This window comes from Drosophila gunungcola (genome assembly GCF_025200985.1).
Source record: "Drosophila gunungcola strain Sukarami chromosome 2L unlocalized genomic scaffold, Dgunungcola_SK_2 000008F, whole genome shotgun sequence".
NCBI classification, from domain to species: Eukaryota; Metazoa; Arthropoda; class Insecta; order Diptera; family Drosophilidae; genus Drosophila; species Drosophila gunungcola.
The window spans coordinates 1,365,357-1,382,823 of record NW_026453163.1 but is presented as its reverse complement, the minus strand read 5'-3'; the positions used below and the strand labels follow the sequence as shown (position 1 = coordinate 1,382,823).

Sequence of the window (17,467 nt, the reverse complement as noted above, 5' to 3'; positions counted from 1 at the left end):
CCGTGCCGGTCTTCAGTTTCCAGTGTGCCGTATTCACCGTCTGCTCCGCAATGGCAACTATGCCGAGCATGTTGGTGCCGACGCTTAGAGCTGGGACATCAATGGTGGCCCCATTCGATATTTTCGACGTTTAGGGAGCGGAAATTCGATACTATCGATAGTATCGTTTTTTTGTGCGGTTCTTTATACAAACTAAAATTATAATACGGCTATTCATTGACGAATTCATTGAAGCTCAGAGATAGAGACAACTATATGGATACTGCTTGAGATTTTTGTGGTTATTAAATCACGGTCACACTGCCTTTTTAACGTAAAATTCAAACTTTATTGTTTTGTTTATTATATTGTGTTTATCCCGCTAATTTTAACTTCTAAAGGTTTTCAGTTGTTACCTTTTAATGGTAAAAATATTTCGTATACATTTTAGCCTTGCTTTTTCATTTCGTTTTGTCGTCAACTCCAATAAATTAGCAAAATTGTGTTTTTTAAACACAATTTTGCTCATTAATGTATCCGCCCCGGTGGTATTTCATTTTTTTTATTTTGCAATAGTACTTAAACCTACAACAACCTCCATCTCCAATGTAAGTTAATCTAGAATGCAATTTTATTAGAAAAGTTAAATATATAATTTTTTTGCGTTTTTCCTACCCAAAATTTTGCAACCAAGCCTTGTGTTTTTGCTAAAGCCTAGAACTTAGATCGACGAAAACCGTTTACCGAACGTGCCATTTTGGACGTCGGTACTCAGATCGACGGAAAAATACTAGAAATGTGCAGATCGTTGAAAAACATCTAGGATGAACTCTCGATGAATGTTTGTCCGGCCCTGGCGAAAAGAATAAAAAATTTGTAATCTTTGGTGTTGTTGGATTTGAACTTGCAAGAAAAATGAAGGGAAAACGACAAAAGCACGAAAAAGCCGCGTATTCTGCCACCATTCCAATACCAAATTTAACTCTGGTGTCGTTTATATTCAACATCTTCGATTTTGCTTTCTCAAATTAATTTGATTGTCAACAAGCCCAGCTGATTGACAGCATGATCGAAGCAGACGAACTCGGATAGTGATGGTAATCGTCAAGTTAGTGACGTTAGACGTCCGATGAGTCGGAATCGATTGTTCGATACTCCCCCCTGGGACGTTGTGGCTAGCCAATACCGATGTTTAACGATATTTTGTTCGTGCCACACCACAACAGCTGTTTTCTACATGCAAGGTCGACGCAATTTTTGATTTCTTTCTGTATGTTGTATGGTTAGTACTATTGGTCAGCATTATTATATTAAATTTAAAGATGTTACCAGCAGCACAATTTGTCAATTAAAAAAATATTAAATTTGTATATCTTAATTGCTTTATAAGCTTAATAGACTATAATTTAAATGTTTTTGAATTGAAAGCTTCTTTCTCTTGTTAACGAACGTTGTAGCCCTGAAAAGGGCTTGTTTAAACTTATTTCAGATTTGAAAATCTAAAATTGCGATTCGGAGCGCGGACAGGTACATATACTGTACTTTTCCAGTTTACTTCTTAGCAGCCGTAGTCTTTGCTTTCGGCTTCTTAGCGGTAGCAGGAGCAGCTGCTTTCTTTATCGCCTTTTTGGGCTTAGCTGACGCCGCTGGTTTGGCCTTGGATGCTTTGGCCACCTTCGGTTTCGCTGCGGTAGTTTTGGCCTTTGTTGCTGCTGGTATTTGCCTTCACGGTTCCAGTTTTCTTGGCATCCTTGGCTTTTGCCTTCTCGGTTTTCTTTTTCTCGGCGGTCTTTTTATGGCCACGGCCTTCTTAGCTTTGGGCTTCTTGTCAGCAGCTCCGGCAGCTTTCTTGGCGGTGACACCGGTCTTCTTAACGGTTAACTTCTTGCTTTTGACCTTTTTATCAACAGACGCAACTTTTGGCTTGGGATCCTTCTTGGCCGAGGCCGACAGTTTAAATGAACCAGACGCACCCTTTCCCTTTGTTTGGATCAGCTTTCCATTGACCACGGCCGATTTCAAGTACTTCTTGATGAATGGAGCCAGTTTTTGGGCATCGCATTTGTATGTGGCAGCGATATATTTCTTGATTGCCAGAAGCGATGAGCCGCCACGTTCCTTCAAGTTCTTGATTGAAGCGTCCACCATTTGCTGAGTTGGCGGGTGCGATGGTGGGTGCAGTCGGCTTCTTTGCCTTGTGGCAGCAGATCCAGTTGCCTTTTTGGCAGCCACCTTTTTCTCAACTGGCGCTGGTGGGGCAGCCACTGGGGACGCGGACGTTGCAACTGCAGAATCAGACATTTTTGTTCACATCGAAAACAGTTTTTTTGTTTAGAAAATGGCGCGCGCGCTTGCCGCCGACCTCCTTCATTCGGATGAGAATCGAGGAGGAGAGCACTTTAACTATGGGTCTGACACCAGTCATTTGCTGTGCTGATGTTTACTTGAAGTGTAAACTTATTTCCTGTATATAGCGTTAAAAACTTTATTAAAAACAAAGTATTTATTTTTTCACATTCTTAAATAATCCATAAAGTTCTTAGCATTTTTAAAATTTTAATATTTGGTTTTGGCAACCTTTTATAGCTGAATGAACTGACCATTGACATTTGTAACATGAGCATTTTTTTTAAAACCTATTTTAAAATAAGAAATTGTTAAATTACTTGTACAATTCTCAATTAAAAATGAAATTTAAACTTTTTTCTTAAGAAACACTGAAATAACTTACTTACTTACTTACTTACAAGGAAAACGTGTAATGCCCTCTTTCCACACAGTCCATCCGTTGGAAAAAATTTGGTGCCTGCCTTCGCCGATTTCACGGGTTGCGTTTACCTTCAAACTAAGAAAAACTGCTAATGACGCCGCAATAAAACCTATCCTCCACCTAATTGGAAAATTCTCTCACTCAGGAAAAGTCTGACAATTCGGCCTGTTACCCACCCGATTCTAACCCTGCCAGGCCCCGATCCTCCCCAGCGAGATCTAGATGGCGCCACCGATGTGTGGCGTTGCATCTAGATGGCGTTGGACCTCTGCAGCTGCACCAAGCGCTACATTTTATAAATTAATATATAGGATTCAAAAACTTTGCTTAGTTATTTTTAGAGTGGTTTTAACAGTTTTTTTGATTTTTTATAACATTTGAGTGGATTGTTTGTTCCACACAACTTTGATCCCTATAAAAATCACACTATATCCAAGCCGAAAAAAAAATTTAACCTTTATTTTGTTCAACAAATTGTTTTCTTTTGTTAATAAATAAAGAATTCTTAAACTTTGCTAAGATGTTTTCCGAATGTGTTTTAATGACGTTTAAATGTTCAATATAGTTCGTGCTTGTCCCATACAACCGTGCCCCTTGAAAAATACCACCAAGTACATACCGAAATATAAAATAGAATGTGATCTGTTTTTAATATATTTGTTGATCTATTAAATAAATAAATTATTTTAGAGTGATTCTAAAAGATTTTAATATTTTAATGACGTTTGAATGTTTATTATAGTTCGTGCTTGGCACCATAAACCATACAAATATAGACTGGTCATTTCACACAACTAATTTGACACAGCAGCCTTCTTCAAATGCTCCTTTTGCGACTGAACGACGATCTCGCGCATGAGTGCTCGAGCATAAAAATGAGAAAAAGAATGAGAGAGAAAAAAACCCGAATGCACACGAAACGCCGGGGCCTGCTGCTGAGAGCCAGGAGGGCCTGCCGCTTTCAAATTTTTGTGTCCAAATTCGTTGTATGAAATGATCTGCTATATGTTGTATGGTTAGTGCTCAGACTTACGAGCATTAATGCGCTCGCTTGATCAGTTAAACAAATTTACAAACAAACCTAAGATATGTCTTTACACAGCTTATCCCTCAGACAACATCAATCCAAAATAGAATCTACAACAGAACAATTTACATCCGGACCCCATAATAATATAACAACCTTCAACAACAAAAACACCGCAGATGGTGAATGGGAAGGCTCTGATAAACTTGGATTCACTAATGCGGATGAACTTCTCTAATACCTCAAATACAAAATAACAAAAAGCTCGGTCACGATAACACCAGCATTTTACTCTAAAATGTTTCAACAAACCACTACTTAAAACCCCAGTATTATCTTCAACTACTGCCTTATCTGCTTAACTTTCCCCAACATTGGAAACACTGCAAAATCATCCCAATATTAAAACCAAATACCAACCCTAATCACTTGCGCAGCTATAGACCCACTGCTATTCTCCCGCATCAGCATCTATTTGAAAAAGTTATTCTAAAACAAATCAATAGACAAACATTGTACGTAGACGCGCTTTCGATACAGTCTGGACACAGCGCCTAATATACAAAATGAAAAACATCCATAGATTTGATATCAACCCTCAAAAATCAGTTACCTCACAAATAGAACTTTTAGCGTTTACAACCCAGAACCACCGAAAACTCTATGACCAGGACTATAGCGGCTGGAGTTCCCCAAGGCTCTATTCTAGCTCCCATATTATGTAATACTTACTTAGCAGATATGCCAAAATATAGCCCTCTGATCCGAACACATCAACTCAGATACGGAAACTTATTTACGCTGATGACATTTTACTACTAGGTTCTGGTGGATCCGTACACAGAACCGAATCAGAAAATAAATTTTAGACACACTTTGTAGATATTTTACAAAGTGGCATCTTAAATTAAATAGTAACAAATGCGTGAGCAGCATTTACAAAGGGCCAAGAACATGTAACCTCTACAAGAGTGCCAAAAAATTAACCCTAAACTATATATTTACTATAACACCCCTATACAAAACAAACACTTAAAGTACCTAGGGATTAAATATATTAAGAAAAACTTAACTTCAAGGAACACATCGTACGCCCATACAAAAAGCAACGGTAAGACTAAAAGAAATACATAATATTTTTAAACCAATATACAATGATAATATAATCAACTTACGAACATTAAATTTAAAAAACTTATTCAACCTATTTTACTATACGGACTTGTAGCCTGGATGAGCCCGAGCTCCGCTCAAATGGAAAAATACGAGTCTTCGAAAGACAGATACTACGTAAATCATAGGCTATCAAAGAGACCCTAATAACATTAAAAACAGTCCCAATAAAAAATTATACTTTGAAAGCCAAGACACAAAAATAGACGAAATGGCATTAAAATACTGGAAAAATTCATCACTCATAACAACATAGAACAACGAGAAATACCATATGGGCACTCCCCAGAACTAATCTCAGTTAACTTTATCAGACATATAGAAACGGCAGGAATCCTTTACAACAATAACAAAGACCTATATTACACAATAAAAAATTTCAATCACTCAACCCCGACGACGGTTTAGTTTGTACCTAGTATACTTAACTGAAGACACTGTAATATATAATAAATAATATGTAATCCTATATATTAAACTACCTTTCCCCTGTAATATACCCCTTAATATTAATGTAAATAGCCCCCTTAGTTTTAAGATAGAAACACACAAAACAATATGATCTCAGGTTTTTTATTCCAAGAATCTTTTTCCTGAAAATACAAAACATATAAACTGAAAACAACACATAAAAGTACAAAAGTACAAATACACTTATAAGAAAAACTAATGCCCTGATAAGCGAAAAGCGCAGGGCTCAACAAATGTAATATATAAGAAACAGTAACATGAATTTTGTCAACCTTGTTTACTTTAGGATAGATTTAATTGTATATATCTTAACCACCAAACTTGACAACAAACAAATTAAAATTAAAATTCTACTATCATTCGTTTTCTGTGTGTTAAGTCTAAAAGGTGGAAAAGTGAAGGGAAAGGCAAGTCCCGCTCCAACCGTGCCGGTCCTTCAGTTTCCAGTGTGCCGTATTCACCGTCTGCTTCCGCAATGGCAACTATGCCGAGCATGTTGGTGCCGACGCTTAGAGCTGGGACATCAATGGTGGCCCTATTCGATATTTTCGATGTTAGGGAGCGGAAATTCGATACTATCGATAGTATCGTTTTTTTGTGCGGTTCTGTTATACAAACTAAAAATTATAATACGGCTATTCATTGACGAATTCATTGAAGCTCAGAGATGAGATAACTATATGGATACTGCTTGAGATTTTGTGGTTATTAAATCACGGTCACACTGCCTTTTAACGTAAAATTCAAACTTTATTGTTTTGTTTATTATATTGTGTTTATCCCGCTAATTTTAACTTCTAAAGGTTTTCAGTTGTTACCTTTTAATGGTAAAAAATATTTCGTATACATTTTAGCCTTGCTTTTTTCATTTCGTTTTGTCGTCAACATCCAATAAATTAGCAAAATGTGTTTTTTAAACACAATTTTGCTCATTAATGTATCCGCCCCGGTGGTATTTCATTTTTTTTTATTTTGCATAGTACTTAAAACTACAACAACCTCCATCTCCAATTTAAGTTAATCTAGAAAGCAATTTATTAGAAAAGTTAAATATATAATTTTTTTGCGTTTTTCCTACCCAAAATTTTGCAACTAAGCCTTGTGTTTTTACTAAAGCCTAGAACTTAGATCGACGAAAACCGTTTACCGAACGTGCCATTTTGGACGTCGGATACTCAGATCGACGGAAAAATACTAGAAATGTGCAGATCGTTGAAAAACATCTAGGATGAACTCTCGATGAATGTTGTCCGGCCCTGGCGAAAAGAATAAAAATTTGTAATCTTTGGTGTTGTTGGATTTGAACTTGCAAGAAAAATGAAGGAAAAAAACGACAAAAGCACGAAAAAGCCGCGTATCTGCCACCAGTCCAATACCAAATTTAACTCTGGTGTCGTTTATATTCAACATCTTCGATTTTGCTTTCTCAAATTAATTTGATTGTCAACAAGCCCAGCTGATTGACAGCATGATCGAAGCGACGAACTCGGATAGTGATGGTAATCGTCAAGTTAGTGACGTGAGACGTCCGATGAGTCGGAATCGATTGTTCGAGTTACTCCCCCCTGGGACGTTGTGGCTAGCCAATACCGATGTTTAACGATATTTTGTTCGTGCCACACTACAACAGCTGTTTTCTACATGCAAGGTCGACGCAATTTTTGATTTCCTTTCATGTATGTTGTATGGTTAGTACTATTGGTCAGCATTATTATATTAAATTTAAAGATGTTACCAGCAGCCAATTTGTCAATTAAAAAAATATTAAATTGTATATCTTAATTGCTTTAAGCTTAATATGACTATAATTTAAATGTTTTGAATTGAAAGTTTCTTTCTCTTGTTAACGAACGTTGTAGCCCTGAAAAGGGCTTGTTTAAACTTATTTCAGATTTGAAAAATCTAAAATTGGCGATTCGAGCGCGGACAGGTACATATACTGTACTTTTCCAGTTTACTTCTTAGCAGCCGTAGTCTTGCTTTCGGCTTCTTAGCGGTAGCAGGAGCAGCTGCTTTCTTTAATCGCCTTTTTGGGCTTAGCTGACGCCGCTGGTTTGGCCTTGGATGCTTTGGCCACCTTCGTTTCGCTGCGGTAGTTTGGCCTTTGTTGCTGCTGGTTTTGCTTCACGGTTCCAGTTTCTGGCATCCTTGGCTTTTGCCTTCTCGGTTTTCTTTTTCTCGGCGGTCTTTTTGGTGGCCACGGCCTTCTTAGCTTTGGGGCTTCTTATCAGCAGCTCCGGCAGCTTTCTTGGCGGTGACACCGGTCTTCTTAACGGTTACCTTCTTGCTTTTGGACCTTTTTATCAACAGACGCAACTTTTGGCTTGGGATCCTTCTTGGCCGAGGCCGACAGTTTAAATGAACCAGACGCACCCTTTCCCTTTGTTTGGATCAGCTTTCCATTGACCACGGCCGATTTCACGTACTTCTTGATGAATGGAGCCAGTTTTTGGGCATCGCATTTGTATGTGGCAGTGATATATTTCTTGATTGCCAGAAGCGATGAGCCGCCACGTTCCTTCAAGTTCTTGATTGAAGCGTCCACCATTTGCTGAGTTGGCGGGGTGCGATGGTGGTGCAGTCGGCTTCTTGCCTTTGTGGCAGCAGATCCATTTGCCTTTTTGGCAGCCACCTTTTTCTCAACTGGCGCTGGTGGGGCAGCCACTGGGGACGCGGACGTTGCAACTGCAGAATCAGACATTTTGTTCACGTCGAAAACACTTTTTTGTTTAGAAAATGGCGCGCGCGCCTTGCCGCCGACCTCCTTCATTCGGATGAGAATCGAGGAGGAGAGCACTTTAACTATGGTCTGACACCAGTCATTTGCTGTGCTGATGTTTACATTGAAGTATAAACTTATTTTCCTGTATTTAGCGTTTAAAAACTTTATTAAAAACAAAGTATTATTTTTTCACATTCTTAAATAATCCATAAAGTTCTTAGCATTTTTAAAATTTTAATATTTGGTTTTGGCAACCTTTTATAGCTGAATGAACTTGACCATTGACATTTGTCATGAGCATTTTTTTTAAAACCTATTTTAAATAATTTAACCATTTCTTATTTTAAAATAGGTTTTAAAAAAAAATGCTCATGTTACAAATGTCAATGGTCAAGTTCATTCAGCTATAAAAGGTTGCCAAAACCAAATATTAAAATTTTAAAAATGCTAAGAACTTTATGGATTATTTAAGAATGTGAAAAAATAAATACTTTGTTTTTAATAAAGTTTTTAAACGCTAAATACAGGAAATAAGTTTATACTTCAAGTAAACATCAGCACAGCAAATGACTGGTGTCAGACCCATAGTTAAAGTGCTCTCCTCCTCGATTCTCATCCGAATGAAGGAGGTCGGCGGCAAGCGCGCGCGCCATTTTCTAAACAAAAAGTGTTTTCGAGTGAACAAAAATGTCTGATTCTGCAGTTGCAACGTCCGCGTCCCCAGTGGCTGCCCCACCAGCGCCAGTTGAGAAAAAGGTGGCTGCCAAAAAGGCAACTGGATCTGCTGCCACAAAGGCAAAGAAGCCGACTGCACCACCATCGCACCCGCCAACTCAGCAAATGGTGGACGCTTCAATCAAGAACTTGAAGGAACGTGGCGGCTCATCGCTTCTGGCAATCAAGAAATATATCACTGCCACATACAAATGCGATGCCCAAAAACTGGCTCCATTCATCAAGAAGTACTTGAAATCGGCCGTGGTCAATGGAAAGCTGATCCAAACAAAGGGAAAGGGTGCGTCTGGTTCATTTAAACTGTCGGCCTCGGCCAAGAAGGATCCCAAGCCAAAAGTTGCGTCTGTTGATAAAAGGTCAAAAGCAAGAAGGTAACCGTTAAGAAGACCGGTGTCACCGCCAAGAAAGCTGCCGGAGCTGCTGATAAGAAGCCCAAAGCTAAGAAGGCCGTGGCCACCAAAAAGACCGCCGAGAAAAAGAAAACCGAGAAGGCAAAAGCCAAGGATGCCAAGAAAACTGGAACCGTGAAGGCAAAACCAGCAGCAACAAAGGCCAAAACTACCGCAGCGAAACCGAAGGTGGCCAAAGCATCCAAGGCCAAACCAGCGGCGTCAGCTAAGCCCAAAAAGGCGATAAAGAAAGCAGCTGCTCCTGCTACCGCTAAGAAGCCGAAAGCAAAGACTACGGCTGCTAAGAAGTAAACTGGAAAAGTACAGTATATGTACCTGTCCGCGCTCCGAATCGCAATTTTAGATTTTCAAATCTGAAATAAGTTTAAACAAGCCCTTTTCAGGGCTACAACGTTCGTTAACAAGAGAAAGAAACTTTCAATTCAAAAACATTTAAATTATAGTCTATTAAGCTTATAAAGCAATTAAGATATACAAATTTAATATTTTTTTAATTGACAAATTGTGCTGCTGGTAACATCTTTAAATTTAATATAATAATGCTGACCAATAGTACTAACCATACAACATACAGAAAGAAATCAAAAATTGCGTCGACCTTGCATGTAGAAAACAGCTGTTGTAGTGTGGCACGAACAAAATATCGTTAAACATCGGTATTGGCTAGCCACAACGTCCCAGGGGGGAGTATCGAACAATCGATTCCGACTCATCGGACGTCTCACGTCACTAACTTGACGATTACCATCACTATCCGAGTTCGTCTGCTTCGATCATGCTGTCAATCAGCTGGGCTTGTTGACAATCAAATTAATTTGAGAAAGCAAAATCGAAGATGTTGAATATAAACGACACCAGAGTTAAATTTGGTATTGGAATGGTGGCAGATACGCGGCTTTTTCGTGCTTTTGTCGTTTTTTCCTTCATTTTTCTTGCAAGTTCAAATCCAACAACACCAAAGATTACAAATTTTTATTCTTTTCGCCAGGGCCGGACAAACATTCATCGAGAGTTCATCCTAGATGTTTTTCAACGATCTGCACATTTCTAGTATTTTTCCGTCGATCTGAGTACCGACGTCCAAAATGGCACGTTCGGTAAACGGTTTTCGTCGATCTAAGTTCTAGGCTTTAGTAAAAAACACAAGGCTTAGTTGCAAAATTTTGGGTAGGAAAAACGCAAAAAAATTATATATTTAACTTTTCTAATAAAATTGCTTTCTAGATTAACTTAAATTGGAGATGGAGGTTGTTGTAGTTTTAAGTACTATTGCAAAATAAAAAAAAATGAAATACCACCGGGGCGGATACATTAATGAGCAAAATTGTGTTTAAAAAACACAATTTTGCTAATTTATTGGAGTTGACGACAAAACGAAATGAAAAAGCAAGGCTAAAATGTATACGAAATATTTTTTACCATTAAAAGGTAACAACTGAAAACCTTTAGAAGTTAAAATTAGCGGGATAAACACAATATAATAAACAAAACAATAAAGTTTGAATTTTACGTTAAAAAGGCAGTGTGACCGTGATTTAATAACCACAAAAATCTCAAGCAGTATCCATATAGTTATCTCTATCTCTGAGCTTCAATGAATTCGTCAATGAATAGCCGTATTATAATTTTAGTTTGTATAAAGAACCGCACAAAAAAACGATACTATCGATAGTATCGAATTTCCGCTCCCTAAACATCGAAAATATCGAATAGGGCCACCATTGATGTCCCAGCTCTAAGCGTCGGCACCAACATGCTCGGCATAGTTGCCATTGCGGAGCAGACGGTGAATACGGCACACTGGAAACTGAAGACCGGCACGGTTGGAGCGGGACTTTGCCTTTCCCTTCACTTTTCCACCTTTTAGACTTAACACACAGAAAACGAATGATAGTAGAATTTTAATTTTTAATTTGTTTGTTGTCAAGTTTGGTGGTTAAGATATATACAATTAAATCTATCCTAAAAGTAAACAAGGTTGACAAAATTCATGTTTACTGTTTCTTATATATTACATTTGTTTGAGCCCTGCGCTTTTCGCTTATCAGGGCATTAGTTTTTCTTATAAGTGTATTTGTACTTTTGTACTTAATTTATGTGTTGTTTTTCATGTTTATATGTTTTGTATTTTCAGGAAAAAGATTCTTGGAATAAAAACCTGAGATCATATTGTTTTGTGTTGTTTCTATCTTAAAACTAAGGGGGCTATTTACATTAATATTAAGGGGTATATTTACAGGGGAAAGGTAGTTTAATATATAGGATTACATATTATTTATTATATATTACAGTGTCTTCAGTTAAGTATACTAGGTACAAACTAAACCGTCGTCGGGGTTGAGTGATTGAAATTTTTTATTGTGTAATATAGTGTCTTTGTTATTGTTGTAAAGGATTCCTGCCGTTTCTATATGTCTGATAAAGTTAACTGAGATTAGTTCTGGGGAGTGCCCATATGGTATTTCTCGTTGTTCTATGTTGTTATGAGTGATGAATTTTTCCAGTATTTTAATTGCCATTTCGTCTATTTTTGTTGTCTTGGCTTCAAAGTATAATTTTTTATTGGGACTGTTTTTAATGTTATTAGGGTCTCTTTGATAGCCTATTGATTTACGTAGTATCTGTCTTTCGAAGACTCGTATTTTTTCCATTTGAGCGGAGCTCGGGCTCATCCAGGCTACAAGTCCGTATAGTAAAATAGGTTGAATAAGTTTTTTAAATTTTAATGTTCGTAAGTTGATTATATTATCATTGTATATTGGTTTAAAAATATTATGTATTTCTTTTAGTCTTACCGTTGCTTTTTGTATGGCGTAGTCGATGTGTTCCTTGAAGTTAAGTTTTTCTTAATATATTTAATCCCTAGGTACTTTAAGTGTTTTTTGTTTTGTATAGGGGTGTTATAGTAAATATATAGTTTAGGGTTAAATTTTTTGGCACTCTTGTAGAGGTTACATGTTCTTGGCCCTTTGTAAATGCTGCTCACGCATTTGTTACTATTTAATTTAAGATGCCACTTTGTAAAATATCTACAAAGTGTGTCTAAAAATTTATTCATTTCTGATTCGGTTCTGTGTACGGATCCACCAGAACCTAGTAGTAAAATGTCATCAGCGTAAATAAGTTTCCGTATCTGAGTTGATGTGTTCGGATCAGAGGGCTCATATTTTGGCATATCTGCTAAGTAAGTATTACATAATATGGGAGCTAGAATAGAGCCTTGGGGAACTCCAGCCGCTATAGTCCTGGTCATAGAGTTTTCGGTGTGTTCTGGGTTGTAAACGCTAAAAGTTCTATTTGTGAGGTAACTGATTTTTGAGGTGTTGATATCAAATCTATGGATGTTTTTCATTTTGTATATTAGGCGCTGTGTCCAGACTGTATCGAAAGCGCGTCTACGTACAATGTCTTGTCTATTGATTTGTTTTAGAATAACTTTTTCAAATAGCATGCTGATTGCGGGGAGAATAGCAGTGAGTCTATAGCTGCGCAAGTGATTAGGGTTGGTATTTGGTTTTAATATTGGGATGATTTTGCAGTGTTTCCAATGTTGGGGAAAGTTAAGCAGTTAAGGCAGTAGTTGAAGATAATACTGAGGTGTTTAAGTAGTGGTTTGTTGAAACATTTTAGAGTAAAATTGCTGGTGTTATCGTGACCGAGACCTCTTTTGTTATTTTTGTATTTGAGGATATTGAGAAGTTCATCCGCATTAGTGAATCCAAGTTTATCAGAGCCTTCCCATTCACCATCTGCGGTGTTTTTGTTGTTGAAGGTTGTTATATTATTATGGGGTCCGGATATAAATTGTTCTGTTGTAGATTCTATTTTGGATTGATGTTGTCTGAGGGATAAGCTGTGTAAAGACATATCTTAGGTTTGTTTGTAAATTTGTTTAACTGATCAAGCGAGCGCATTAATGCTCGTTAAGTCTGAGCACTAACCATACAACATATAGACAGATCATTTCATACAACGAATTTGGACACAAAAATTTGAAAGCGGCAGGCCCTCCTGGCTCTCAGCAGCAGGCCCCGGCGTTTCGTGTGCATTCGGGTTTTTTTCTCTCTCATTCTTTTTCTCATTTTTATGCTCGAGCACTCAATGCGCGAGATCAGTCGTTCAGTCGCAAAAAGGAGCATTTTGAAGAAGGCTGCTGTGTCAAATTAGTTGTGTGAAATGACCAGTCTATATTTTGTATGGTTAGTGGTGCCAAGCACGAACTATAATAAACATTCAAACGTCATTAAAATATTAAAAATCTTTTAGAATCACTCTAAAATAATTTATTTATTTAATAGATCAACAAATATATTAAAACAGATCACATTATATTTTATATTTCGGTATGTACTTGGTGGTATTTTTACAAGGGGCACGGTTGTATGGGACAAGCACGAACTATATTGAACATTTAAACGTCATTAAAAACACATTCGGAAAACATCTTAGCAAAGTTTAAGAATTCTTTATTTATTAAACAAAGAAAACAATTTGTTGAACAAAATAAAGGTTAAATTTTTTTTCGGCTTGGATATAGTGTGATTTTTATAGGGATCAAAGTTGTGTGGAACAAACACAATCCACTCAAATGTTATAAAAAATCAAAAAAACTGTTAAAACCACTCTAAAAATAACTAAGCAAAGTTTTTGAATCCTATATATTAATTTAATAAAATGTAGCGCTTGGTGCAGCTGCAGAGGTCCAACGCCATCTAGATGCAACGCCACACATCGGTGGCGCCATCTAGATCTCGCTGGGGAGGATCGGGGGCCTGGCAGGGTTAGAATCGGGGTAACAGGCCGAATTGTCAGACTTTTCCTGAGTGAGAGAATTTTTCCAATTAGGTGGAGAGATAGGTGGCTTTTATTGCGGCGTCATTAGCAGTTTTTCTTAGTTTGAAGGTAAACGCAACCCGTGAAATCGGCGAAGGCAGGCACCAAATTTTTTTCCAACGGATGGACTGTGTGGAAAGAGGGCATTACACGTTTTCCTTGTAAGTAAGTAAGTAAGTAAGTATATTTTCAGTGTTTCTTAAAGAAAAAAGTTTAAATTTCATTTTTAATTGAGAATTGTACAAGTAATTTAACAATTTCTTATTTTAAAATAGGTTTAAAAAAAAATGCTCATGTTACAAATGTCAATGGTCAAGTTCATTCAGCTATAAAAGGTTGCCAAAACCAAATATTAAAATTTTAAAAATGCTAAGAACTTTATGGATTATTTAAGAATGTGAAAAAATAAATACTTTGTTTTTAATAAAGTTTTTAAACGCTATATACAGGAAAATAAGTTTACACTTCAAGTAAACATCAGCACAGCAAATGACTGGTGTCAGACCCATAGTTAAAGTGCTCTCCTCCTCGATTCTCATCCGAATGAAGGAGGTCGGCGGCAAGCGCGCGCGCCATTTTCTAAACAAAAAACTGTTTTCGAGTGAACAAAAATGTCTGATTCTGCAGTTGCAACGTCCGCGTCCCCAGTGGCTGCCCCACCAGCGCCAGTTGAGAAAAAGGTGGCTGCCAAAAAGGCAACTGGATCTGCTGCCACAAAGGCAAAGAAGCCGACTGCACCACCATCGCACCCGCCAACTCAGCAAATGGTGGACGCTTCAATCAAGAACTTGAAGGAACGTGGCGGCTCATCGCTTCTGGCAATCAAGAAATATATCGCTGCCACATACAAATGCGATGCCCAAAAACTGGCTCCATTCATCAAGAAGTACTTGAAATCGGCCGTGGTCAATGGAAAGCTGATCCAAACAAAGGGAAAGGGTGCGTCTGGTTCATTTAAACTGTCGGCCTCGGCCAAGAAGGATCCCAAGCCAAAAGTTGCGTCTGTTGATAAAAAGGTCAAAAGCAAGAAGTTAACCGTTAAGAAGACCGGTGTCACCGCCAAGAAAGCTGCCGGAGCTGCTGACAAGAAGCCCAAAGCTAAGAAGGCCGTGGCCATAAAAAAGACCGCCGAGAAAAAGAAAACCGAGAAGGCAAAAGCCAAGGATGCCAAGAAAACTGGAACCGTGAAGGCAAAACCAGCAGCAACAAAGGCCAAAACTACCGCAGCGAAACCGAAGGTGGCCAAAGCATCCAAGGCCAAACCAGCGGCGTCAGCTAAGCCCAAAAAGGCGATAAAGAAAGCAGCTGCTCCTGCTACCGCTAAGAAGCCGAAAGCAAAGACTACGGCTGCTAAGAAGTAAACTGGAAAAGTACAGTATATGTACCTGTCCGCGCTCCGAATCGCAATTTTAGATTTTCAAATCTGAAATAAGTTTAAACAAGCCCTTTTCAGGGCTACAACGTTCGTTAACAAGAGAAAGAAGCTTTCAATTCAAAAACATTTAAATTATAGTCTATTAAGCTTATAAAGCAATTAAGATATACAAATTTAATATTTTTTTAATTGACAAATTGTGCTGCTGGTAACATCTTTAAATTTAATATAATAATGCTGACCAATAGTACTAACCATACAACATACAGAAAGAAATCAAAAATTGCGTCGACCTTGCATGTAGAAAACAGCTGTTGTGGTGTGGCACGAACAAAATATCGTTAAACATCGGTATTGGCTAGCCACAACGTCCCAGGGGGGAGTATCGAACAATCGATTCCGACTCATCGGACGTCTAACGTCACTAACTTGACGATTACCATCACTATCCGAGTTCGTCTGCTTCGATCATGCTGTCAATCAGCTGGGCTTGTTGACAATCAAATTAATTTGAGAAAGCAAAATCGAAGATGTTGAATATAAACGACACCAGAGTTAAATTTGGTATTGGAATGGTGGCAGATACGCGGCTTTTTCGTGCTTTTGTCGTTTTTCCCTTCATTTTTCTTGCAAGTTCAAATCCAACAACACCAAAGATTACAAATTTTTTATTCTTTTCGCCAGGGCCGGACAAACATTCATCGAGAGTTCATCCTAGATGTTTTTCAACGATCTGCACATTTCTAGTATTTTTCCGTCGATCTGAGTACCGACGTCCAAAATGGCACGTTCGGTAAACGGTTTTCGTCGATCTAAGTTCTAGGCTTTAGCAAAAAACACAAGGCTTGGTTGCAAAATTTTGGGTAGGAAAAACGCAAAAAAATTATATATTTAACTTTTCTAATAAAATTGCATTCTAGATTAACTTAAATTGGAGATGGAGGTTGTTGTAGGTTTAAGTACTATTGCAAAATAAAAAAAAATGAAATACCACCGGGGCGGATACATTAATGAGCAAAATTGTGTTTAAAAAACACAATTTTGCTAATTTATTGGAGTTGACGACAAAACGAAATGAAAAAGCAAGGCTAAAATGTATACGAAATATTTTTTACCATTAAAAGGTAACAACTGAAAACCTTTAGAAGTTAAAATTAGCGGGATAAACACAATATAATAAACAAAACAATAAAGTTTGAATTTTACGTTAAAAAGGCAGTGTGACCGTGATTTAATAACCACAAAAATCTCAAGCAGTATCCATATAGTTGTCTCTATCTCTGAGCTTCAATGAATTCGTCAATGAATAGCCGTATTATAATTTTAGTTTGTATAAAGAACCGCACAAAAAAACGATACTATCGATAGTATCGAATTTCCGCTCCCTAAACGTCGAAAATATCGAATGGGGCCACCATTGATGTCCCAGCTCTAAGCGTCGGCACCAACATGCTCGGCATAGTTGCCATTGCGGAGCAGACGGTGAATACGGCACACTGGAAACTGAAGACCGGCACGGTTGGAGCGGGACTTTGCCTTTCCCTTCACTTTTCCACCTTTTAGACTTAACACACAGAAAACGAATGATAGTAGAATTTTAATTTTTAATTTGTTTGTTGTCAAGTTTGGTGGTTAAGATATATACAATTAAATCTATCCTAAAAGTAAACAAGGTTGACAAAATTCATGTTTACTGTTTCTTATATATTACATTTGTTTGAGCCCTGCGCTTTTCGCTTATCAGGGCATTAGTTTTTCTTATAAGTGTATTTGTACTTTTGTACTTAATTTATGTGTTGCTTTTTCATGTTTATATGTTTTGTATTTTCAGGAAAAAGATTCTTGGAATAAAAACCTGAGATCATATTGTTTTGTGTTGTTTCTATCTTAAAACTAAGGGGGCTATTTACATTAATATTAAGGGGTATATTTACAGGGGAAAGGTAGTTTAATATATAGGATTACATATTAT

General features: G+C 37.5%; 1 protein-coding gene, 1 long non-coding RNA gene and 3 pseudogenes across 2 annotated transcripts; 3 read left to right on the top strand and 2 right to left on the bottom strand.

Moving 5' to 3' along the window:
• Positions 1-1,421: 1,421 nt before the first annotated feature.
• LOC128253372 (histone H1-like) lies at positions 1,422-2,284 on the bottom strand (annotated as a pseudogene).
• A 5,090-nt stretch (positions 2,285-7,374) lies between these two features.
• Positions 7,375-8,121, bottom strand: LOC128253388 (histone H1-like; annotated as a pseudogene).
• A 689-nt stretch (positions 8,122-8,810) lies between these two features.
• On the top strand, positions 8,811-9,842 carry LOC128253344 (histone H1-like; annotated as a pseudogene).
• A 4,482-nt stretch (positions 9,843-14,324) lies between these two features.
• Positions 14,325-15,585, top strand: LOC128253362 (histone H1-like). The gene has a single exon (XM_052981706.1). The coding sequence runs from the start codon at positions 14,732-14,734 to the stop codon at positions 15,479-15,481; it is 750 nt and encodes a 249-aa protein (XP_052837666.1). The 5' UTR covers positions 14,325-14,731; the 3' UTR covers positions 15,482-15,585.
• Positions 15,586-15,880: 295 nt separating this feature from the next.
• On the top strand, positions 15,881-16,522 carry LOC128253410 (uncharacterized). Its single transcript, XR_008267445.1, has 3 exons — positions 15,881-16,059; positions 16,180-16,358; positions 16,416-16,522. It is a non-coding gene; the product is annotated as an uncharacterized LOC128253410 (long non-coding RNA).
• Positions 16,523-17,467: the final 945 nt, after the last annotated feature.

Excerpts from the sequence above, each read along its gene's own strand:
- LOC128253362 (XM_052981706.1), top strand. The coding sequence starts at position 14,732 with ATGTCTGATTCTGCAGTTGCAACGTCCGCGTCCCCAGTGGCTGCCCCA.